The sequence below is a fragment of the Ailuropoda melanoleuca genome, chromosome 14 (assembly GCF_002007445.2).
Source record: "Ailuropoda melanoleuca isolate Jingjing chromosome 14, ASM200744v2, whole genome shotgun sequence".
Taxonomy (NCBI): Eukaryota; Metazoa; Chordata; class Mammalia; order Carnivora; family Ursidae; genus Ailuropoda; species Ailuropoda melanoleuca.
The window spans coordinates 41,995,173-42,019,867 of NC_048231.1; the positions used below are offsets into that span (position 1 = coordinate 41,995,173).

General features: G+C 54.4%; 1 protein-coding gene across 6 annotated transcripts; it reads right to left on the minus strand.

Moving 5' to 3' along the window:
* Nucleotides 1-1,147: 1,147 nt before the first annotated feature.
* On the minus strand, nt 1,148-24,654 carry GGT5 (gamma-glutamyltransferase 5). 6 transcript variants are annotated; one of them, XM_034642010.1, is made up of 12 exons: nt 21,492-24,561; nt 8,352-8,482; nt 7,405-7,500; nt 6,708-6,903; nt 5,955-6,112; nt 5,280-5,426; nt 4,328-4,464; nt 3,755-3,945; nt 3,266-3,372; nt 2,973-3,091; nt 2,748-2,806; nt 1,148-1,630 (listed from the first exon to the last, which is right to left on the minus strand). In XM_034642010.1, the coding sequence occupies exons 1-12, from the start codon at nt 21,662-21,664 to the stop codon at nt 1,570-1,572; spliced, it is 1,575 nt and encodes a 524-aa protein (XP_034497901.1). In that variant the 5' UTR covers nt 21,665-24,561; the 3' UTR covers nt 1,148-1,569. The 6 variants fall into 6 exon arrangements, with proteins under 6 accessions (XP_034497901.1, XP_019661319.1, XP_019661317.1 ...); XM_019805760.2 differs by having other exon boundaries at nt 3,245-3,372; XM_019805758.2 differs by having other exon boundaries at nt 2,748-2,858; nt 3,245-3,372.
* Nucleotides 24,655-24,695: the final 41 nt, after the last annotated feature.

Consider the following 24,695-nt stretch of genomic DNA (forward strand, 5'->3'; position numbering starts at 1 on the left):
CCCCAGCACTTGTGAATGTTACCTTATACAGCAGAAATGACTCTGCGACTGAGGTAAGGGTCTTGAGACAAGAGAGTATCCTGGATGATCCGGAGGGGTCCTAGATGCCCACAAGTGTCCTTAGCCCCTTTCTGAGGGCACCTTCTCCACCCAGACCCGACCAGAGCAGAAGGAGCCTTCATGTGACCACAGAGGGAGGAACTGGAGTGATGTGGCCACAAACCGAGGGACACCAGCAGCCACCAGAAGTGAGCAGAGGCAGGAAGGATTCTCTCTAGAGCCCCAGAGGGAACTCAGCCCTGCCTACACCCTGCTTTCAGCCCAGTGATACTGATTTTAGTCTCCTAGCCTGTGAGAGCATAGATTGCTGTAGTTTTAAGGCACTCTGGGGTATGTTGTCTCAGCAGGCACAGGGAAATAATAGCCACTCCCGTCCTGCTTGGCCAAATAGGATGAGCAGGGTGGGAGGCCATGGCCATGGCCCAGCAGTGGAACCAGGCCTCAGACCTGCCAGGTGGAGGTCTGCCCCTGCGGGACATTGGGGGAACACCCAATGCTCCCAGGAACCAGTGTAGGCAGGACCCCCAGTCAGTCCAGCAAGGCACCCTCAGGGAGGGCATCCCACCCAGCAACTGGGGGCTAATGGGTCCAGAAGAGCTGTTCTCAACTAGGGTGATTTGGCCACTGGTGGTGGTAGTGGGTGTCCTGCATCTAGCAAACAGAAACCAGGGATGCTGCTCAAACACTACAATGCGGGGACAGCCCCCGACAGAGACTATTTCACTCGAAACGTCAACAGTGCTGAGGGTGAGGGCATGGGTGATTGTTGAGGCTGGGGACTAGGGTGGGGCTTAAGTCCTACTTCATCTGACCTTTCCCTGGCACAGAGGACAAGATCCAAAGATGGTCCTGAGGCCTGGCGAGAGTCAGTGGCAGGTGCCCCCAGGCCACAGCCCTGCCTTCCCGCCTACAGGCAGGCCCCAGATAGCCCTACTGCGGAGGCCCGGCAGGCTGCAGGGGTGCCGCCTCCATCCAGGGGTGGCCAGGGCGAGGCCAGCCAGTCGCTAGGTCGCGTTTCCCCAACTCCATGCTGGTGTGCTGTAGACTGGAGGAACTCAGTGTGTGTGCTTTCTAAGGGTGCCCTCCCACAACAAGACCCCAGATCAGGCCGAGGTCCACCCTCCTCTTTAATCTTGGACTGGAAGGTATACAGATGGGGAGTGGGGCCCGGGGGAGGGTGGGCCACAGTCCTGGGTGTAAGGCCTAGGGGAGGCTTGGGGGTCATGGCAGGGCCACAAGGGGCTCTGGGAGAGGGCTCAGTCCCCACAGTCATCCGTCTTCCAGGCTGTCCCCACCTCCTGAGCCCCAGGCTGACCCTCCACCAAAGGGTTCAGATCCTGCATGAGTGCTTGGTTCCATGGCCAAGGCCAGCCTGGGCACACACTGAGGGCGGGCCGGGTTGCAGCTCTTGGGAGCAGTCTCCTCAGTAGCCTGAGGCCTCCCCACCTTTCCTCGGGTCCGCTGCGGCATACACACAGGCCCCGTCCTGGGACACAGCCTGGACCACATTCAGGAAAAAGGGACTCTTGGTCTGGTTGTGGCCCCTGGCCTGGAGCCCCTTCTGCACCTCCTGGAAGAGAGAGAAGGCCAGTGCCCAGGTGAAGACAGCTTAGCTCTACCTGTCGAGGGGACAGGGCCCAGGGGAGAGATCTGAGTCCCAACTGAGAAGGCAGGACTGGGCATCAGCAGCGGTGAGGATGGGAGGGCACTGGGTGTGGCGGCGTCTGGAGGGCCTGGAGTCTGTGGTCTCCCACAGAGTCCCAGTGGAGAAGCCAGGCTCCAGGGAGCATGGCAGAGAGAACATCACCCAGGCCAGAAGGAGCTTGAGATGCAAGATCATTTCCGGCCTGGATCTGAGGACACCATGGGGAGGAGCCTATATAGGGAGGGAGCGCCTCAGACTCCAAGAGTCCTTAGTCTCCGGCCCGGAAGACCAAGGTTTGCAGGGACTACACCCTCCCTTGGAGTCAAGGTTCCTTACTCTATGGTCCTCAATGGCCTGAGGGCCGTGGGAGGCAGCCTTGACACCAAGAGCACCTCACCACGGACAAGGCAGCTTTGGGGCCTTAAACCCCAGCTGGCTGGACGGAGCCCAGGCATGATGTTCAGAGCCTTCAAAAGCTGCCAGCCTTTTAAATGAGACCTTAGCAACAGGCATCTGCCAGCCCAGAGAAGCTCTTCGGAAGGAAGGTGACTGTCTGTTGGGGCAGGGGGTGGGACGAGAGAATTTACCTCTGGGGACCTGCTTGTGTGGGGGGAACCAAGAAACGTTCATAAGGACCAGCACTAATGCCCCCCCACGCCCTAGAAGGAAATCGCTATGCAGACTGCCACCGAGTAACACTCTTACAGATGAACTGCACACCGAAAAGCTGCAAGTCTCACAAGGAAACAGATCACCACGAGGGGGAGGCCACAGCCGGGGAACTAGCGCCTGGGGAGAACAGAGCAGGGCAGAGACCGAGATGCAGACGTGCTTGGCCTGGGACGAGCATGGATGACACCCTGTTCTCTGCCTTGGAGGCCACAAGACTGGCCTGGTGCCTCCCTGACTGAGCTTCTGAACTCATGGCCCCCGAGGGGAAGTGTACCCAGCCTACGACCCTCAGTGGCTGAGATCCGCTGGGGGCTTGGAGCAGCGTGCTCTAAGGCATCTGTCCTAGTGGTGGCGGGGACGGCGGCCTTACCTGGCTGAAGCGGGGCTCGTACTCCACATGGCCCTTGCTGGTGACGTGCAGGATGGGGGCTGCAATGGCAGTGCTCAGGTCAAAGCCAAGCCACAACTTGTTTATGATGGCCTGGGGGAGAGAAGGAGAGCACAGGAGGGGAGGGAGGGGACACCAGCCCCTGGACAGCATCCCCTTCAGACCCCTGAGAGAGGGGATGTTCCAGCCAGGAGCTCCCTGACTCACCTGGGCCACAGCAGAGATGATGAGCTCCCCACCAGCCCCACCGATCACCAGCTTTGACCCCTGGGCTGTGTTGACCAAGATGGAAGGAACCATGGATGATGGAGGCCGCTCACCTGGAACTGGAGGCCGGATGGGTGTCACCTGCAGCCTCACTTCCAGCCAGCACTCTCCAGACCGCCCCTAGATCTGTGTCTCCATTCACCGCTGTGCGAACTGGGGCTGGCCCAGGGACTGCCTCGTGGCACCGGCCTGCCCACCTTCCCTCTTCTTACCAGTGGGGTCCTCAGGCTCACCGGGTTGGGGGGTGACTTTGGAGCCCGGGGGGCGCCTCCAGCATAGGTCCAGAAGCTCGTTGTTGAGGAGGATGCCCGTGCGCGGTGAGTACAGCATTGCCCCGAAGCTGCGAGCAGAGGCGGAGCCTGGGCTGCAGGCTGCAGTCTCCCAGTCCCGCCCCAGTGTCGGTGTCGGAGCACCGCTCTCCAGCAGCCCTTCATGCTAGTAACAGCCCGCTGGCATGCCGGAGCTACTGCTCCCTCCCTGGCACTGTGCCCCCCAACAGGGCGTCCTTCTGGGCAAAGCTCATCCCCAAGGTCCTGGCTCAGGGCCACCCATCAGCAGCCTTCCAGCCAGAGAAGACAGAGGTGGATGGCCCCTCTAACAGCGAGGAAGAGGCGAGGGGAAAAGCAATGCACTGCCCCATGGACACAAGCAAGGGGAGACCGGGCTTGTAAAACAAGCGGGGGGAGGGGGAGGAGTGGGGCCTGGGTCAGGCAGGCACATACGGCGTGTTGATGGTGCTGGTGGCCGCCACGGCGCTGCCGTCCTCCCCCAGCACAGACACGTGCGACGTGCCCATCTTGTGGCCCCAGGCCCCGGCCAGGCTGTAGTGGCTGGGCTGGTGGTCACCCCGAGCGTCGATCTGCCGGCGGATATGCTGGGCCAAAGCCTCTCCCAGCAGGTCCTGGGAGGCGTTCTGGGGTGGCCGGGCAGGTGGCAAGTTCAGTGAGGGGCCGGGTGGGGGCCACAGAGAAGAGGGTCCCTTGCTTGGGAGGCTCTCTCCAGTCTGTCCTCCTCGAGCCCAGGCTACGCCCAGACCCTGCTCGGCCTCCGGGTCCTCTGAGATACAGTACCAGCACTGCCCTCTAGTACTTGCCCCTCGGGCCCTTCGAGTGCACAGACCTGCCTCACCCTCCCTGCCCTGGGCCACTGCCGGGCTGTCCTGTCCTAAAACTCTGTACGCATCCCTCCAACCTCACCCAGTCAGGCTCTTGGGGTCCAGGGACAGCCTCACCTTCCCTTCGTGCTGAGCCCTGGGGCTGGGAAGAGGGCTCCGCAGCGGCCACAGGCCACCTCACCTGGATATCCAGGTGGCTGCGGGGGTCCCACAGCCGCCACCTTTGTCCCCCGGCAAACTTGAGCGTCTCCACAAGGTGATGGTACAAGTTCACACTCCCCTCGGACCTGGCCACCGACTCCGAGGAGAAGTTGAACCCTGGGGAGGGGATGGGGCAGGTGGGGCTCACCCTGTGTAGCGGGGGGGAATGTTGGCCCCCTCGACAAAGATTTGTCATGTCCTAATCCCCAGAACCTGTGACTACTACCTTATATGGCAAAAAAGTGAATTTTACCTTATATGGCAAAATGTGTGATTACGTTAAGGATCTGGAGAAGAGCAGATTAGCCCAGATTACCCGGGTGGGCTCTAAATGTAATCACACAACTAAAAGTAATCTCATAAAACTGACACACAGAGAAGAGGAGGAGGCTGTGTGCAGGAGGCAGCCACCAAGAGCTGGACGAGACACAGAACAGATTGTCCCCAGAGTCCCCAGAGGAAACACGCATCAGCTGACACCTGATTTTGGTGTCTGGTCTCCATAACTAGGAGAAAATAGATTCCTGTTGCTTTAAACCTCCAGTTTGTGGTAATCTGTCATGCTAGTCACAGGGAGCTGACACAGTCAGCCGCGGGCAGCCCCAGCCCTGGGCTCCGCCGGGACCCCCTCGCCATCCCGCAGGCCAGGCCTCAGCCCCGGATGCACATGCTGGCTGGGCTGCTCACCACCTGCGGAGCCCACCTGTGGGGGGAGGACTCACTGGGCGGACGACGTGGGATCCCTCAGCAAAGCCCCCAATGTGGACACGCCAGAGGCCAGCTCGAAGACACAACGTCTTGACCCGTTTCTACAGCCCCAACTTTGGTGTCCGAGGAGGGGCCGAGCCAGAAAAGGCAGGCTGCCCAAAGCTACCGCTTGCTCGGAGTTCCCAGGGGGGCAGGCCTCTGGGTGGGAGGGCGGGGAGTCTTACCTTGGAGCACGTTGAGGATGAGGCTGAGAATCGCGCCCCCTGCAGGTGGTGGCGGTGAGTACAGGGTGTAGTCCCCCAGGGGCATCTCCAGGGCCTCCACTACCTCCGCCTGAAATGATGCCAGGTCCTGCGGGGTCAGCCCGCTGCCTGAGGTGAGACACAAGAGACCCCATGTACAGACGGGAACACTGAGGCAGAGCGACGGCCCCTGATCCCAGGTCACGTGACGGGGCTCCCCACCTCAACCAGCCTCCTAGAGCCCTAGGGGTGACGGAGGGTCTGCAGGCAGTGCTGTCGGGGCTGGACCCTAGAGCCAGGCGAGGGATGGGTGGACAGAGGCCAGAGGCGGGCAGGTTTGGTGGGAAGAGGATGGGGAGGTGAGAGAGGAAGCTGGCCTCTGGCAGATTGTGAGGGGGGCCAGCTCCAGGCCCAGGAGCCCACTGTGGCCTCCTATGGCCACTACCTCCCTAATTTACGGGAAGTCTGCTCCTCAAGGGCCTGACCGCAGGGTCCTTGAGGCCGGCAGTGGGCAGGCCTGGAGGCATGGCCTCCCCAAGTCCTGGGGAGTTGACATTCTGGCAGGCCTTGGGGGAGGGTCTGCCCTCACCCCTAGCACCCAGAGCCCAACTCTTTCTCTGGCAGGGCTGGGGGCTCTGGGACCTCAGTGCAGCTGACCTTGATCGGCAATGTCCTCCAGCAGCATCTGGCCCAGCGTCCCTGTGTAGAAGGCCTCTGCCCCCTCCGTGGCCACGGTTTCCAGGGTGGCGGCAAGTGCGGGCCAGGGGAATGGGTCCTGAGCCCTCAGGGGTTCTGTGCCGTTGAAAAAGAGCTGCCTGGGGAGTTGGGGGCAGCCTCAGGGTGGGGCCAGGCCCCGGAAGGCAGCCGCACTCCTGCAGGGGGCTCTTGTGGGTTCCTTGGGAGCCTACAGGGACGCAGTCCTGGTCCAGGGTCCTGAGGGGCTGGTGTAGACATCAGGGGAGATGGTTCCTCTAGGATTGGGTGGGGCTGAAGCCTCTCACCTCACTCATCAGCCTGGCCCGGGGAAGGCACGCTCCCTACTGGGGCCTGGGACACCCCTGGAAAGACATGGTCGGGGGCTGGCACAGGCATGGGGGTGGGTAGAGAAGAAGGGCAGGGCCAGAGGGCAGTGGCCGAGTCCAAATCCACATCCCGGAGTCCCAGCACTTGGATGTAACCCCTTCTGGCCTGAGCCCCTCCGATGAGGCTCTGCCACCGAGCTCAAAGTTCTGTCGACCGCGGCAGCCAAGTACTGGCCTTCCTGGCCTTCAGGCCCCCGACAGCACAGGGTCAACCCTCCGGTTCAAGGAGGGGCTGAGGTGGAACTGGGGTGGGAGCCAGGCAGACAGGCCACAGCCCTGAACCCAGGAGCTGAGCGGGAGCCTGGGGCACCCCCTGGGAAGTGCTCACCTCAGGGACGTCTTGGACAAGGAAGGCCGTAGGAAGTCACTCTGCAGGAACTGACTGAGGATGGAGGGCATGCGGTAGTCCCCTCGGAGCAGGGAGATGGTGGGCCGGAACAGCTGTGCCCAGGGCAGGCGGCCATGGCGGCGGTGGGCCTCGGCATAGCCCCGGAGCTCCCCCGGCACTCCGATCCACTGGGCCCCTGCAAGGCACCGTGGAGTCACGCCCCTGCCCTCAGCCCCATAGCCTTCCACAGGGATTCTCCACCAGCCCCACACTTGCCCCACCCTCTTGGTCCCCCTGGCATGGCAGCCAGCATGAGTTTTCTGGAGCCCACACCTGACTATTTCCCTCCCTGTTCAACTCCCCCCTCCTCTGCCCCATGGCTCCCCACTGCCTTCCCTCGGGGCCCAGCACAAACTGGCCCCAGGAACCCCCCCCCCCATTTCCACTGAACCTTCCAGGCCTTCGCCAGGCTGGTCCCTCTGCTCGGATCACCACTCCCTACTCAGAAAGCCCTGTCCCAGGAAGACTCCCCCAACTCCAGCAGGTCAGGTCCTCCATGGGGGCTCCCCATTCAATAGCTGCTGTTCCCTGGCACCAGGATGTCACAGCCTGTCCACAAAGCCCCTTCAGGGGAGGGTTCTGGTCAGCCCCAGTGGCCTGGTGGGATGGGAGAGGGTGGCCCCTCCCAGGGCCTCACCTGTGCCCAGTGGCTGGGCCTGCTCACACTGGTCCAGCAGACCCGGGATGCTGTTGGCGGGCACTGTCTCCCTGGCATTGATGACTTCCACCTTCCCTGGAGTTGGAGCAGGGCATGTGAGTGCTCAGGGGCACTCCTGTGGCTGCCAGGCCTCACCCCACACCATAGCCCCCCTCCTGTGGCCCTGGCCTTGCCCTAGGACTCAGTTTCTGTCTTTTACCTTGAACTGGCCTCTGTGTTGTAGGGGTCAAGAGCAGGACACCAAAAGATGGGCCACTCTGGCTTGAAGATTATTTTTGAGTTAAAAGCAATTAAAACCCAGCAGAATCCAGAAGAGCTTTTTACCTCCCCCCTACTACTGCCTGAGAGAATTTAGACAGAGGACCTGCTCCAGGAAGAGAGCCATCCCCATAGATAACTACAGTAGGATATGAGCTAGGTACGGGAGACAGGGAGGGACCTGGCAAGGCCTGTTTAGTCAACGTCCTCTGGGTCCCGTGTTTCCTAGCGGCCCCACGCACATTTGTTTAGCAAATGGTTACCCTTCTTTATCTTCCCATGAATTGCATTCCTTCCCTTTGAAGTCCCAGACCCCTACCCCCTTCTCCTTCGCTCATTTTGTCTGTCTTTGGGATTTCCATGTCTGTGTGGATTCCTCATACATAGGAAATTAAATTTGATTTTGTCTCATGTCAATTTAATCCTTAGTCCGTCTAGAAGGACCTCGAAAGGCAAAAGAATTTCTTCTTCCCTGACAGTGCTCATACTTGAGATTGTCTGCGGTGGCTTTGCACAGACAAGGTAGGGGAAGTAGGGGGCGCCAAGAGGACCCAAGAAGGGGCATGGGTGCACAGGACAGCTCGGCAAACACTTATGTTTGTAAGCACCTCACTGTTAGTGCTTGTGGACGAGCCTGTCCTCCCCACGGGGCCCCCGTACAAACTCACCCGTGGTTGCATTGTAGATGGTGAAGATAACCCCTCCGCCCAGGCCCATGCTCTGAGGGTTGACGACTCCGGTGCAGACCAGAGCTGCAATGGCGGCATCCACAGGTGAGCCATGCTGCTGGAGGATGGCTCTAGGGGACACAGCACAGAATAAGACGCCTGGCTTCCCAGCCCCAGCCTCCCAACGTGGGCTTGCTTGCTGGCATTTACTAGGGCATGGTGACAGGCGGGTGACCATCTGGTGCCACCAAACTCTGGGTTAGGTCAGAGACCTCACTGGGCTGCCCCCTCAAGTCCAGCTGCTCACAGGCCTGTAGCCCTCTACAGATTGCAAATTGTAATACCATTTACACTGCCCTTTGCCTTATATAAGGTACTTCTCAGTTTGCGCAGTCCTTTGCAGCCATTATTCGCTAGCCCCTCCCAGCAGCCCTGGCTCGTTTGCCTGGGCCAGCCTCCCAGTCCCTCCCAGCAGTCCAGGAGCCCAGCCTAGGCAGCCCCCACTCTGCATCCCACTGGGGATACAACAGGTTCCAACCCTTTTAAGACTGGACTTTTTTAGGTGACCCCAGGATCTTGCCCTGCCACCAGGGACTTGGGCTAATGGGTTCCCTAGCCCTTCCTGGGACCCCAGTGTCTATGGGAATATTCTCTGGCCTCAGTCTCCACTTGTCCGTGGGCACCAAGGGGTGGGCCTTTTAGCTCCAAGGTACTAGTCGGACTGGTCTGTGCTGAGGAAGTGACCCTGTTCCTAGGGCACAGCCCTGCACAGTTCACTGGGGGCTGCCTCTTCCTGCACGCTCAGGAATCTTCCCCAGCACTTCAAGGAAGCGAGCATATAAACCAATTACAGATGGGGAAACCAAGGCCCATAGAGTGAGTGGACCTGGTTCCCCTCCCCCACCCCATAGGACCTCTGACCCCGGCACCCTCCCTCAGCTCGGGCACCTCAGCCTGACCTCTCCACCCTGGGCTCACAGCCTCCCCTGAGCCACATGTCCTTGCTCTGGGCCCACCCGCGGGCACACATGGCTACAGCATGGACACGTGGAATGTTGGAGCGGGGAAGCGGCAGAAGCCAGCAGCATGACACAACGAAGATGGTCGCATCCAGGCAGAAAGAAACACAGATGCTTCATAAGATCAAAACACCACAAACAAAAACAAAGACAAACTGGAAAACAGTTTTTTAAAAAAATCCCCATCACAAAAGACTCATCTCGCCTGACCCGTTGTTCCCTGCCTCTGGAAGTGTTTTCTGCACTCGGCTTCCAGGAGGCACGCTCCCATCACCAACCACCACCATGCTTTGGTTCCCCCCACCTCCCTGACCTCGTGCTGATGGGGGCTTCCGGCTCAGTCCTCCATCCTTGTGCACCTATATCTTCTCCCAGATGAGCTGATCAAGGCTCAGAGCTAAAAATGCAATCCCCACACTGAAGACCCCCAAGTTTTATCTCCAGCTCAGACCTCTCCCTAAACCCCAGACACTTCCCCAGCCGTCCACAAGATACCTCCTCTGGGTGTCTAAGAGGGATTTCCTTTTTTGTTTTTGTTTTTTGGGGTTTTTTTTGGTTTGGTTTGGGTTTGTTTGTTTCTTTCTTAAGTTTTTATTTGAGGCATTGCACTCTTAACATGACCTAAACTGTACTTCCTTCCCACTTCTGCCCCCCAAAATGGCTCCCTTCCTACCTTCACTATCTTAGAAAAGGACACAAGCATTCACCCCTTTCTTTCATGCCCAGATCCAAGCCACCAGCATCTCTCACTGGGTTATTCCAACGGTCTCCCACTTGGTCCCCCGCATCTGCCTTCCCCTTACATTTTAACAAAATTATCTGTCAAAATGTAAATCAGACATCCCTGTAATGGGAAATGAAATCATTCAGATCAAATTTCCCACAGACCCCTCGAAGAGCCAAAGAGAATATGTCCACTTAAAGGCATCACAGGAAGGGAAGAAAGGCAGGTCGAGAGACAGGGGGGTCTGGCAGTTGGAGGTGCTTTTCCCCTCAAGATGTTTGCCAGTCCTGGAGGAAGTGGCCAAGAGGCCACGTAATGCTTTTGACGTCCTCGTGTGCCTGGGGCCTGGGCACACTGGTGAACCGCACTGGGGGATGGGTCCTCACTCTGGGAGTAAAACGAGAAATAGGCCAGCCCTGACAAGCCCAGTGGCCCAGCCTCAGATCATCACTTTCAATCAAATGGGATTAAAGTCGTTCCAGAATGTTGGTATCCTGGGCCTCAGATTATTTCTAACAATTATTTTTGACAATTTTCAACACACTCCCAAAGGCTGACTTTAAAATCACCGAGCAAACAAGGCAGTAATGCAACATCAACAAAGCCCAAGAGAAAGCACAGACAATGACGAAAGAGACCCGTGGGACCTCCAGATGATGAAACTGTCAGACCACAGACTCTAAATAACTACATGTAAGGATGTAAAAGACAAGATTAAGGACTTCCCCAGAGAAATAGCAATGATAAAACAGGGAATTAGGAGCTCAATGCTAACAGTGCATTAACAACAGACTGGACATAAACTTTTAAAAGAGACTTTTATTTATTTATTTGAGTGAGAGAGAGTACAAGAAAGAGAGAGAGAGCATGAGCGGGGAGGAGTGGCAGAGGCAGAGGGAGAAGCAGACTCCCCGCTGAGCAGGGAGTCCAATGGGGACTCCATCCCAGGACCCCGGGATCATGACCTGAGCCAAAGGCAGACGCTTAACTGACTGAGCCACCCAGGCCCCCTGGACACAATTTTTTTTTTTTTAAAGATTAGTTGAATACAAAATATCGAAATTTAAGTACAGAGGGGGAAAATGTATAGAATATAGAAGCTATATTAAGAGACATAGGGATAAAATGACAAAAATATATATATATATCATATGAACGCTACCAACATGTATAACTATATTGATTTCAGACAAAGTAGACTTTAAGAAGAAAAATTTATTAAAGCTAACAGGGACACATTACTATTATAAAAAGCTCAATTCAACAGGAAGATATAAAAATCTGGATGTGTGTATACTTAACAGTTTAAAACATATACAGCAAAACCTGGCAGAATGAAAAGAAGGAATAGACAGATATACATGGTAGGAGACTTTAACATACTTCTCTCAGAAGCTTACGGAATAAGCAGGGAAAGTATCAGTGGGGCTACAGAAGATTTGCATGCCAGCACTGTAATCAGCTGACTGAACTAACGCAGACAGAATGCTGTACTCGAGTTACGCAGTTGAATACACGTTCAAGGACACATAGAATGTTTATATAAACAGATCATCAAGCTTCAAAGAACTGAAATAATATAAATGAGTTAGAAAGCCCCAATGTAGAGGCACCAGGGTGGCTCAGTTGGTTAAGCAGCTGCCTTCAGCTCAGGTCATGATCTCAGGGTCCTGGGATCAAGCCCCACGTGGGGCTCCCTGCTCAGTGGGGAGTCTGCCTCTCCCTCTGCCACTCTGCTTGTGCTCTCTCTCTCACTATCTTTCTCTCAAATAAATAAATACAATCTTAAGAAAAGAAAAGAAAAGAAAAAAAGAAAAGAAAACCCCCATTTAGAACCCTCTTACACTGTTGGTGGGAATGCAAGCTGGTGCAGCCATTCTGGAGAACAGTATGGAGGGTCCTCAAAAAGTTGAAAATAGAGCTACCCTATGAACCAGCAATTGCACTACTGGGTATTTACCCCAAAAATACAGAGGCAATGATCCAAAGAGGCACCTGTACCCCCGATGCTCACAGCAGCAATGTCCACAATAGCCAAACTATGGAAATAGCCCAGATGTCCATCAACAGATGAATGAATAAAGAAGATGTGGTGTGTGTGTGTGTGTGTGGGTGGGTATGTATATATACATGAGAGACTCTTAATCATAGGAAACAAACCGAGGTTTGCTGGAGGCCAGGGGGGTGAGGGGATGGGGTAACTGGGTGATGGACATTAAGAAGGGCACGTGATATAATGAACACTGGGTATTATATAAGATTGACGAATCACTGAACTCTACCTCTGAAATTAAAAATACACTATATGTGAATTAATTGAATTCAAATTAAAAAAAAAAAAGAAAATCCCCATGTATTTGGAAATCAAGAAAAACGCTGACAAATAGTCCATGGGACAAAGAAGACCTTACAATGGAGATTAGAAAGTGTTTTGCGGGGCGCCTGGTTGGCGCAGTCGTTAAGCGTCTGCCTTCGGCTCAGGGTGTGATCCAGGAGACCCGGGATCGAGCCCCCACATCAGGCTCCTCCGCTGGGAGCCTGCTTCTTCCTCTCCCACTCCCCCTGCTTGTGTTCCCTCTCTCGCTGGCTGTCTCTCTGTCAAATAAATAAATAAAATCTGAAAGAAAAAGAAAGAAAGAAAGAAAAGTGTTTTGAACCAAATGCAGTGAAAATACCAAACGTCAGAGCGTGTGGGGTTATCAGCGATGGTGTGGGAGGATGAGGAAGGGAGGCAATGGGCCTGAAGATTCCCGCATTCGCCACGGAGTCTCCTAGGGAAGTCTGGACGGCCGATCTGAGAACCTTCACTCGATGAGTGTTACGGGTTGGGTTTGGCAGTCTCTGGTATATGGGCGAGTGGAAGGTGGCCAAGCGAAGGCATGGTGCCGAAGATTTCTGGATCCCGGGAACTCTCGAGTAAACCCACGTTCTCCTCCAGGGGAGAGAGACCTGCCCTGATGAGCAGCTGTTGTACTAGAAACAAACTGAACAGGACTGGAGCCACAGAGGCAAAGGAAAGAGAGAACAATTATCAGAAAGTAGGAGACCATATATACATATATATATTTCCAATCGTTTTGTGAAAACAGCAGAAGGAATCCAAGAGCCATGAAGCGATAAAAACTGTTTCGACCTGCCTTCCAGGCTGAAAGTACAGGACAGTTCGTCTTGCTTGAACATGAACAATCAAACATGCTGAAGTCACACCCCGTACAGAGTCGTTATAAGGAAAAAAGATGTAAGGAGCAGAATGGTGACCCACGGAGGTGTACCAGAAAGACGAGCCCACAAAGCAGATGTAAACAGCAACTTAATATTTCAAAATGTGCCAAAGTAAATTAAAAGGATTATAGAAGCAAGAAGCGGCAGCATACATCAGAATTAGAAAAACTGCCAATGAAGAGATTGGAAAAGATGACTTAAAAAACAAAATTATAGAAAAGAAAATCCCAAGATTATATGACTCAGGAAAGAATAAAACATAAAAGAAAAAAACTCTCAGAAATGAAGGCTACACAAAGATAAGCACAGAGCAAATACCTACAGAGGTTCCTTAAAAGAAAGAGAAGATGAAAAGGGGGAAATTTTTTTAATCAAAAAGAGATGAAAACCTTAAAGAGAGATTTTTATTTTGAGGAACTGGTTCATGCTATTGCAGAGGCTGGCAAGTTCAAAATCTGTAGGGCAGGCCAGGAGAATGGAAACTCACATGGGTTTGGTTTTGTTTTTTTAAAACATTTTATTTATTTCAGAGAGAGAGAGAGAGAGAAAGCATGAGTGGCAGGAGGGGGAGGGGAAGAAGCAGGCTCCCCGCTGAGCAGAGAGCCCACTGCGGAGCTCCATCCCTGGGATCATGACCTGAGCTGGAGGCAGACACTTAGCTGACTGAGCCACCCAGGTGCCCCTCAGATGGGATTTTTATGTTACAGATTTGAGGTAGAATTCTTTCTCTGGGAAACCTGTTTTTGCATTTCAGGCCTTCAACTGATTGGATGTGGCCCACCCATATTTGGGGATCATGTTTTATTTAAAGTCGACTGAATGAAATGTTAATCACATCTCCAAAATATGCTCAGAGCAACATCTAGACTAGTATTTGGCCAAAAGACTGGGCACCATAGCTTAGTTTAACCATCGAAGGAGCAAATAAAGAGTATCTCAAAAAAGTAGAAGAACTAAAAGTACCGTATTTATATACCTAATATTGTAATTACATATAGTATATAACATACAATAAAGGTATCAACAGAAATATAATAACCATTAGAGCAAAGATATAAACCTTTCTTGATATCAAAAGCTATACCAAAAAGAGAAAATAAGTGATGTATTTGCTTGTTTTGCAAATAGAAACACAGAAATAATAGCAAAAAAAAAGAGCAAAAAAAAAAAAAAAAAAAAAAAAAAAAAAAAAAAAAGAAAATGGAAAGATACGTAAATTTTATTTTATTTATTTACTTATTTTTAAAGATTTTATTTATTTGACAGAGACAGCCAGCGAGAGAGGGAACACAAGCAGGGGGAGTGGGAGAGGAAGAAGCAGGCTCACAGCGGAGGAGCCTGATGTGGGGCTCGATCCCAGAACGCTGGGATCACGCCCTGAGCCGAAGGCAGACGCTTAAGGACTGCGCCACCCAGATGCCCCAAGATATGTAAATTTTAAAAGACCATAGGAAAAAAATAAATCAGAGACAAATGAAAATTATTCCCTCTAGAAGACTGAATAGGAACAAGATGAAGGTGATGTGAATAAGATCTTTGAGGGTATCTTTTTACAAAAATAAAATTAAAACAAAAAGGAAACCCTAAAATTGAATACAAACTGAAAAAAAAATCAAGCTACTGATATATTGAACTGATAGCCACACAGGAAAAATAATTTAATTTTACCATATATCCTTTGTGGGATATAACCTAAGGACAACAAAACAAAAAACGACAACAATAGAAAACCTGCAAAGACATCTCGAATTTTACTTAGTAGATTTGTTGTTCATAGTGGTCTTGTTGAAGTAATTTTGAAACTATTTTGTGATTATTGGGAAAGAGTGAGTGCGTAAATATATTAACATTGGTGGGAACTTCTTTGACCATGGTGGAAGAGACACACAGTATCAGACAGAGGTCGTGGGAAGAAGCCTACGGTGGTGGATCTCAGCTGCAGGCTTCAGCACAGACTCATGATATTTGTACATTTCTTCTGGTTTTATGCACGGACACAATGTAGAAACAATGATTTCCCTGTCTCAATGAACACCCCTAGCCTTCAGATCCTGGTTTCTGAAATACCATACTCTACTGATTCCTGATTTCAGATCCGGCTGAGGGAATATCCAAGTAGATCCTGGAACATTTTGGGCTAGAAGTCAAGACAATTTTCTAAGGCTAATGGATTTGTGTAAAAGAATATAGTTGCTGGCTTAGACGGGCTCCCATCGGTCAAATTTGTGACGATTTGGGCATCAAAAAGAATAACGGGATGGATTATAACATTGAATCAAAACAATCCTTGAGTCAATAGTGATATTCAAGAATGTCTAGGTTGAGGAGGAGGGGGTCTTTTTTACATAAGAATGCAAACTAATGAATGTTGAAGAAATGACGGGTTTAGAAATCACTATTTTGCAAACACAAATTTATTTATTCAGACAAGGACCAAAATAGACGCTAAAACACGGGGTCAGGTGTTGTTTGAAAAAAGAATGTTCATCTGGTCTCAGAGTATCAAACCATATGTTACTAATTTATTTTTTTAAAGATTTTATTTATTTATTTGACAGAGAGAGAGAGAGAGCAGGTGCACACAGAGGCAGAGGGAGAGGGAGAACAGGCTCCCCGCTGAGCAAGGAGCCCAATCCGGGCCTCGATCCCAGGACCCCGGGATCATGACCTGAGCTGAAGGCAGTCGCTTAACTGACTGAACCACACAGGTGCCCCCCATATGTTACTAATTTTTTTTTAAGATTTTATTTATTTATTCAACAGAGAGAGAGACAGCCAGCGAGAGAGGGAACACAAGCAGGAGGAGTGGGAGAGGAAGAAGCAGGCTCATAGCGGAGGAGCCTGATGTGGGGCTCGATCCCATAATGCTGGGATCACGCCCTGAGCTGAAGGCGGATGCTTAACCACTGTGCCACCCAGGCGCCCCCCATATGTTACTAATTTAATAAGGAAAATGATATCCCTTTCAATAGGGGGATCTGGAAGATATCACCTTTATGAAGTGATCCCACTTAGCATCACCAAATGATGGGGGAGCCTTCGTGTTGAACCAGAATCTGATAGTGAGGAAATAATCAGACAAACCAAGATTGAGAAGCAAGGCTGTGATTCAACTGGACAAGCTTCTTTAAAAACATTAATGTCATAGGGGCCCCTGGCTGGCTCAGTTGGTTAGGCAGCCCCCTCTTGATTTCAGGTCAGGTCGTGATCTCAGGGTACTGGGATTGAGCCCCACATCAGGCTCCATGGAAAATGAGGTGAAAATATTAACAATTGGTGAACCTAAGTGAAGTGTAAATGGGCATTCTTTCCATTTTTCTGCGGGTTTAAAACTTTTCCAAAAGAAAAAAAAATAGGGGCACCTGGGTGGCTCAGTCAGTTAAGCCCCTGACTCTTGATTTTGACTCAGGTGGTGATCTCAGGGTCTTGGAATTGAGCCCCACATCGGGCTCTGTGCTCCGTGCTGAGCCTACTTGAGACTCTCTCTCCCTCTCCCTCTACGTCTCCAGCTCATGCTCTCTGTCTCAAATAAATAAATACATCTTAAAAAAAAAACAACAAAAATATAAGCTTTTAGGGGGGAAATAGCCAAAACAGCAGCAAAAAATTTGTGAAATGCAGCTAAGCCTGTGACTCTTGATCTCGGGGTCATGAGTTTGAGCCCCACGCTGGGTGTACAGTTTACTTAAACAAAACAAAACAAAAAGACCCAGGCTCTGGGAGGTTCAATCACGTGCCCCAGATCATGCAGGTGGTGAGGAGAAACTCCAGCCCATGTGGTCCTGAGCCTGGGCCATCACACATCATGCCGTGTACACGGAGTACATGTTGGTGGGCATTGTGGATGCGTGAGGTGCATACCTGCTTCTCTAACCATCAAGTAGGAATGTGGCACCTACCGTCTGCCAGCCACTGTCCTGGGGGCATGGAGGTAACCAGATGGTCGAAGTCCTTGCCTTCGTGGTGGCTGAGATGGACAATCAACAAATCCATGCCTAATGCTGAGGGGTTGTGATTATTGGTCATTTGAATATTCTCTTTTTAAAATTTCTGTTAAAATCTTTTGCCATTTTCCTATCAGGTTTTACATCAAATGCATTCTCTGCATTATCAAGACAATCAAATAATTTTTGTCTTTTAAAATATGTTAAACCACCCTTGCATTCCAGCTGCATGATACGGGGCACGTGGTTCAACCTCCCTGAGACTGGGTCTCTTTTTTTTTTTTTAAGTAAACGCTACAACCAATGTGAGGCTCAAACTCATGACCCTAAGATCAAGAGTCCCATGCTCTACCGACTGAGCCAGCCAGACACCCCGAACCTGGGTCTTTTCAGCTGTAAGTGGGAGCAGTCCTGGCCAGCAGAGAGTGGCAGTGCAGAACCATCATGCATTTCTTTTTTTTTTTTTTAAAGATTTTATTTATTTATTTGACAGAGAGACAGCCAGCGAGAGAGGGAAAACAGGGGGAGTGGGAGAGGAAGAAGCAGGCTCCCAGCGGAGGAGCCTGACGTGGGGCTCGATCCCAGAACACCGGGATCACGCCCTGAGCCGAAGGCAGACGCTCAACAACTGAGCCACCCAGGCGCCCCCCATCATGCATTTCTAACACGTCTGTCCCCAAGGAGCTGAGAGGCTGCTATCACCATCACTGCTGTCACATGTGTACCCACCCAGGTGTGCCCGCTCCCACGTGCCGGCACACAGTGTCCAGGCACACAGGCTGTTTCCACAGGCACAGCCCCAGAGGGGAGGAAATGCAGTAATTTCCTGGTGAGCTGGCCAGGAGACTGGAGAGCCGCTAGGGTCACCGGAGCAGGGACGGAAGGAAGGGGTGGAGTCACACCCTAACCCCTACGAGCCTTCCCCACAGTAGGGTCCCTGCTCTGACTCTGGGCCCTAACTCCAGGTCCTGAGATGCTGACCCACATCCAGTGCAAGCCACTGTAACAGTTAGTGGTCAGACTGCTGTCAGCAAGGGAGCACCTCCTACGGGCCAGGCAAGCTTCATGCCCCCCCATGAGGGAAGGGCTGGCATGAGTCCCATTTCCTAGGTGGGGAAACTGAGGCTCGAAGGTTGCAACAATGTACCAGGGTCCCTGCTCTCCTCTGTGCCTAGAGCATGACCCACAGACTACTGAATGGGGCTGGAGTAGCTGATAAGACCCAGCTCTCAGGGGCCCGTCCCCATCCCCACCCCCAGCCCAGTGGCAGCCCAGACGCCAAAGCTCTAGAAGGTGAGCGCTCTGGACCCCACCATCCTCTTCTTTTTTCTTAATTTTTAATTAAAAATATATATATTTTTAAGATTTCACCCATTTATTTGTCAGTGAGAGAGAGAGAGAAATAGAGAGCAAGCACAAGCAGGGAGAGGGGCAGAGGGAGAAGCAGGCTCCCCACTGAGCAGGGTGACCGACGCGGGACTCGATCCCAGGACCCCAGGATCACGACCCAAGCCGAAGGCAGCCACTTAACCAACTGAGACACCCAGACATCCCAAAAATTTTTATTTATTTATTTGAGAGAAAGAGAGAGCACAAGCAGGGGGAGCGGCAGGCAGAGGGAGAGGGAGAAGCAGGCTCCCCGCTGAGCAGGGACCCCCCCCCCCACACACACGGGGCTCAATCCCAGGACCCTGAGATCATGACCTGAGCTGAAGGCAGATGCTTAGCCGACTGAGCCCCCCAGGCCTCCCCCCAACCTCTTCTACAACTACTCCCTTTACGAGTCAAGCTCTGGCCTTTATAGGCCTTTTAGGGGCTGGGCAGGCATGGAGGTCCAGGACAGGCTATGGAGGGCTCTGGGAAGACCCCAGCCCTCCAGCAGCTCAGGGCAATTTCCACCCCTGCAGAGGCAGCAGAAAACAGTCCCAGCTGGGCCTGCTCACTCTGCGACACCAGGCAGCTCCCTTCTGTGCAGGCCTCGTGTCCTTGTAAATCAATTGCAGCAGTGAATCCCGTTGGATTCTGGGAAAAGCAATGAATCGTCCCCCTGAGGATCCTGTGGGAGGGCAGGTATTTCTGAGTGGCCACCGCAGACACAGGTCACAAGCCTAAAAGCCACCACTACCCTGAAGCTCATGCAGTCTCCCTAGAAGACACGCACTTACTCGGAGCCTCAGAACACCCAGTTTGCCCATAAGCCTAACACGCTGGGACACAGGGCTGGAAGATGACAGACTAGAGGGAAGGGACCTCCCTGTCACCGTGTGTCTCTTTATCCATTACTCATGGTGCTGGATCCTCACTCATGTCAACCTTAAGAACCCTCCCCCAGGGGTGCCTGGGTGGCTCAGTCAGTTACGCGTCTGCCTTCGGCTCAGGTCATGATCCTGGGGTCCCCTGATCGAGTCCCGCATCAGGTTCCCTGCTCAGGGGGGAGTCTGCTTCTCCCTCTACCCATCACCCTGCTTCTGCTCTCTCTCACTCACTCTCTCTCTCAAATGAATACATAAAATCTTAAAAAAAAAAAAAAAAAAAAAAAAAGAACCCTCCCCCAGGAGCTCTGGCTGCAGCAGAAGGCCCAGCCCCAAAGGAGTAAACCTAGTGCTGGTTGGGTAGGAGGAAACTGGGTCCAAGAGGCCCCGCTGGAGAGAGGAGTGGGGAAGCTAGGGACAGCAGGGAGGAAGGAGAGTGGGCTTCAGACCCTGCAGCAGCAGGGCCACGAGCCCTCAAAGGGGTGGACCCTCGCCAAGAGGCCCCCAGCCCAGCCAGGGTCTCTCGTCCCGTGTCCCACAGCCGCTGGGGCCAGCTCCGGCTGCCTCCCACCAAGAACAGGAAGTGGAGAGTGTTGTTTGACAAATACACAAAACACAGGGGAGAAACCACATCCTCTCTCCTCACCAAGGAGAGTTGCAGGGGGCATCATGGGCTCCAAGCAGAGACCCAACTCCGACCCTCACACAGAGTCTCAGGGGGATGCAGCGGGCCCAGACCCCCCACAGAGAAACATGGCAGTGGCTCCCACTGCTGGGGGCCATGTGGTCCCCGTGGTCTCCAGGGCTGGAAGCACCAGGCCCCATTTGCATCTCTACAACTCTAGGTTCTGGTGGGCTAGGACCTCGGCACACTCTCCAGAGCATGGGGGAGGGGAGGCTCCCTCCCCTGCCATCACCTGAGAGGACCCCGGGGGAGACCATGCTGTCTGGACCGCCACCCTCATCCAAAAAGGGGCCCTGAGGGAGGGGAAAGAGGACCAGGTCAGGAGAGACATGGACAGACAAAGGGAGGAAGGAAAGAAAAAGGAGAATGAATGAAACGGAAGGATAGAGCACACGGGAACGGGGAAGCCAGAACAAAGGTGGCACCGAACACCACCCGGGCCAGGACTTGGCCACGCTCCCCCTTGCGACGGGACTGTCCCCTCGGTTTACAAAGCACTTCTGATCCTGACAATGATCCATGAGGTAGTTATTCCAGGAAACAGACCCAGCCAGCAAGGAGGGGGATGATTGCTCGAGCTTCTCGCTGGCCCGGGCTGGGGGCCAATGGCCAGGAGGGGTGTCCTGCTATATGTTCTGCCTCGGTGGGCAGCGGAAACCTCCCGTGGGCTGGGCTTCCTGGAAAAGAGTTGGAAAACACCAGCTGGGGCCCCTCTCTAACACCCACCTTGCCCCGGCCCCAAACATCCAACAGTCACTGACTGGGCCCCAGGCCCTGACGTCAGAAGGGGAGGCAGTGGGGGACATGGTGCTGGCAAGGACAGGTTTCCCCAGCCCCGGGCCAGGGTGAGAGACTGGCCCTGGGTAGCACTGAGTGCACGATGGCAGGCCAGGACTTGCCCATGCTTCTGGGGGAAAAAAAACCCAGCCTTGGAGAACTGTTGTGTCTTCTCTGAAGGGCCAGCACCAGTTACCAGGGTCGGCCTGGGCCAGACCGGTGACACTGTGGCAGTGCCCTCTCCGGGCCTCCTGAGTGCTGGAGCTAGGAATAGACTCACACCACATCTGTCCATCTCCCCAAACCCCCTTCTGTCCCATGTGCACACCTGCCTCGCTCTGTGCAAGGGTTCTGGGGCTGCTTCCTTGCTGGCATCCAAACCCACGTGGCTCCCACTATGAGTGTACACACACATACACACACACCCCCCTTCTCCACACTATCACCACCAATCACAAAGTCTCCAGGAGGGGCCAGCCACCTAGAGCCACCCAGTTCCCACCCACCCCTTACTCACCGTCCAATATCCGAGCAGACCTTGGAGTCAGCAGCAACCGCAGCGTGGGCAAAGGCCTGGGGGCCGCAGCTGGTGTGGCGGCGGGAGAGGACCACGGCAGGCACGACAATGGCCAGGGCCAGCCCCAACCCCAGCAGCACCATGCTGACCGTGGCCCTGCGGCCTTGGGCCATGGCTCTGAGGCCCGGAGTGGAGAGAGAAGGCAGGTGCACAGACAGATGGGTGGATGAATGCACAAGAAGATGGGCAGACAGACTCACAGGTGATTGGACAGATGAGCAAATAGATGGAAGCCAGAGACAGACAAACAGATTGACAGTCTAGACAGCTGGACATAGGACAGGAAGAGGGTGGTCAGAGAGCCAGTTGGACAGAGACGGGGTTGCAGACGGGTGGACAGGCAGGCTTAGAGACGAACAGAGGCAGCGGGCAGACAGGTGGGTATAAGGACCGGCGGCCAGCAGCGGCGGTGGCGGGGCAGTGGGGCAGCTGCCCTACTCAAGCGCTCTCTGCAGAGGCAGTGCTGGCCACACGCCTGAACTTCCAGTTTTCAGCCCCTGTTCTCGGCCCTGGCAGGAGGCCAGGGAGCAGGGCGTTTATGGGGAGTTTTCCTTCCAGAGAGGAGCAAGCAACTGCCGTTAACTCCCTCATTCCCATAGCCTGCCCCTGCAAGCCTGGACGTACAGATATCCCTCCTGCCCAGGACTATCCCAACCCATGTGCTGGAGGACTTGGCACCTCCTGCCCCCGAGGGAGCCAGGGACAGGCTGCCCAGAGCCCCCACGGCTCTTCTCCAGTTCCCAGCAAAGCTAGGACAGCGGGCTCAAGCCTGCCCGGTCCCCTCCCCTGGATCAGGCTCAGAGGGACAAGGGGGCTGCAGTGGCACCTCGACTCCCGCTTTCTTGGTGTGGTTCCACCCAGCAACAGCTCACCTCGACATCCCCAGAGCCAGAGGACACTGAGGATGTGTGGGGCACAGAGGTGGAGCTGAAGGGGGCCAGAGACAGAGGGAGGGGGGACCCAAGGCAATGTCACTCAGGACTTGGCTTCAAGTCCCAGCTCAGCGGCAGCCTAGCCAGGAAACAGGGGTGACCCAGGATGGGGCTCAGCTTCCCAATCTGCGTCAAACACCTACGACTACAAGACATCTGTGTGAGGAGAGCAAATAGGGCCTGCATCTGGCCCTCGGCACCCACTGCCCACCAGACCATCCATCCCTGGGGCCTGCTGTCTGAACACCACCATGGGCCTCCTGAGAGTGAGGCTGCCCTCCCATCTGCATCTCTGCGCTCCCCCGGCTGTCTGTCTGCTTCCCTGTGTCCGTCTGTGCTGGCTGCGCCTCCTCTCCTGGGGACAGTAGCCTGGCTCCTCCCCTGCCTAGGCCTCAGCGTACCCAACAGGGAGGCAGCTGGGGGAGGGGACCCATTGAGGCCCCTCTTGACCAGGCTCAGCAGGAGCACAAGGTGCAGGGTCCACAGGCTGGACTCCCACCCACACAGCCCCCCAAAGCCCCCTGTATGCTCTGGCTTCCTTCCCAGCTGAGCATTGCCCGCCCCAGTCCTCTAACACCTCCTGGTACAGCAGAGGAACTGCCCACAGAGCCACAGAGCCTGCCAGGCCCCATCCTGAGCCCCTGGTCACCCTGGGCAGACTCTCCAGTAGGCCTGTTCCCACAGCTGCCCTGTGGGGTGGGGAGGGCTGTGGGCACCTTCTTCTGCCCCCACTATCCCCCATACCACAGTGACATTGCTCAACCCGGAAACAAAGTGCATTGCTGGGCCAGGGCCAGCCCACCCGCTGGGAAGGCAGGGGCAGCAGAGACAGCAGGTCTGAGGGTTGGACATTCCCCATCTCCCTAGCCATCCTGGTCAGGCTGAGGCCAGGGTGCAGGGACCAGAGGAGCAAAGTCCCAGGAAGGGAAAGAGCATCATGCTAGGCCTGGCTAGAGGTATGGCTGGACAGGCCGAGCTGGGAAAGACCCTGAATATCCTTGGGCAGGAGGTGAGAGCAGGAGACAGCGGGAAGGAAAGAGAGGAAACCAAGTCCCCCAGCACCTGACAGAGCTCTCTGCTGAGCCCCATGGGGCCTGGGGAACTGGGTGCACTCAGCCCATACGCAGGAACCCAAGGAGCTTTACCGCCACCTGGAACAAGCCTAGCCCCTCAGGCCTCAGTCTTCTCTCCTGCAAACGGGGCCATGGTCTTTCCTCTGGGGCCAAATGAAGGCTGAGGAGACTTGCACACCCCACCAGCCCAGCCTCCATCCTGTGTCCAGGGGACCCCAGAAGTACCGCCCTCCTGGGCTCAGGGCCCAGACTCTGCAGACACAAAACCCCATTTCCTTGTGGGCACTTTAGAAACACCAAGTTGTCCTGCCTCCTGAAGGAGAGCCCAGACTTGGTTTCCCCTGGCCCCTGTCCTCAGGGGTCCCCCCTTACGCTCCCCGGTCAGGGGGAGATCTGGCCATCAGGCTGTGACCCATCCTCCCCCGCCCACTCCCACCAGCCTCTCACAGCTCCTCAGTCAGACATCACATCAAGTTAGCAGACCCTGAGGGAGGGCGGGAAGGGCTGGCGCACAGGGGAGGAGGCCGGCCGCTGTGTCTCACTATTTCCCTCCAGGCCCCTCTTTCTGGGCTGCATTCTCCAGCCGCCCACAGATCCAAGCCCTGACCCTTGGGATCTGGAGACCTCTTCCAGTTCACTGTTCCCTGAGAACTGGGCCTCTTTCTGGAGCTGATCACAGCTTGGTTCTCATTCTGGGTTTGTGCTTGGAAAACCCCCAGGCCTGGCTCTGACCAAGACGTTTTGCTCCAGCTTCTTGCCCAATCCCACTCTTCAGACCTCAGGTTCACCTCCATGTGTCCTCCCCAGTGCGAGCAGGGGGCACCCACCAGGCTGACGTAGCAGGGTTACAAGCATCTGCTGGCCGCACACTGCCCGAGTAAACTCCAGGGTCGCAACGCCCCCAGGTGGTCAGTACTGGAAGTGCCACTGCCCAGGCCAGAAAAGGGATGAGCTGGCCCCCTCGTCCTGGGGCTCAGGGTGAGGAAGGACAGCGCTTGGTATGAGTCAGCCCTGTCCCCACCCACCTGCCGGGCTCTCGTGAACACTCTCAGGCTAGCTCCAACACCTGAGGGGTAAAGACCTCTGAATCCCACCTCTCCACCCTTCCGCATGGGACAGCTCCATTTCACACACAGGAT

Excerpts from the sequence above, each read along its gene's own strand:
- GGT5 (XM_019805758.2), bottom strand. The coding sequence starts at position 21,664 with ATGGCCCAAGGCCGCAGGGCCACGGTCAGCATGGTGCTGCTGGGGTTG. Across the intron at positions 8,483-21,491 it reads GTCTGCTCGGATATTGGACG|AGCCATCCTCCAGCAGCATG; the intron begins GTGAGTAAGGGG and ends TGTGTCCCCTAG. Across the intron at positions 3,092-3,244 it reads TGAGCCTGAGGACCCCACTG|TTCCAGGTGAGCGGCCTCCA; the intron begins GTAAGAAGAGGG and ends TCCGGCCTCCAG.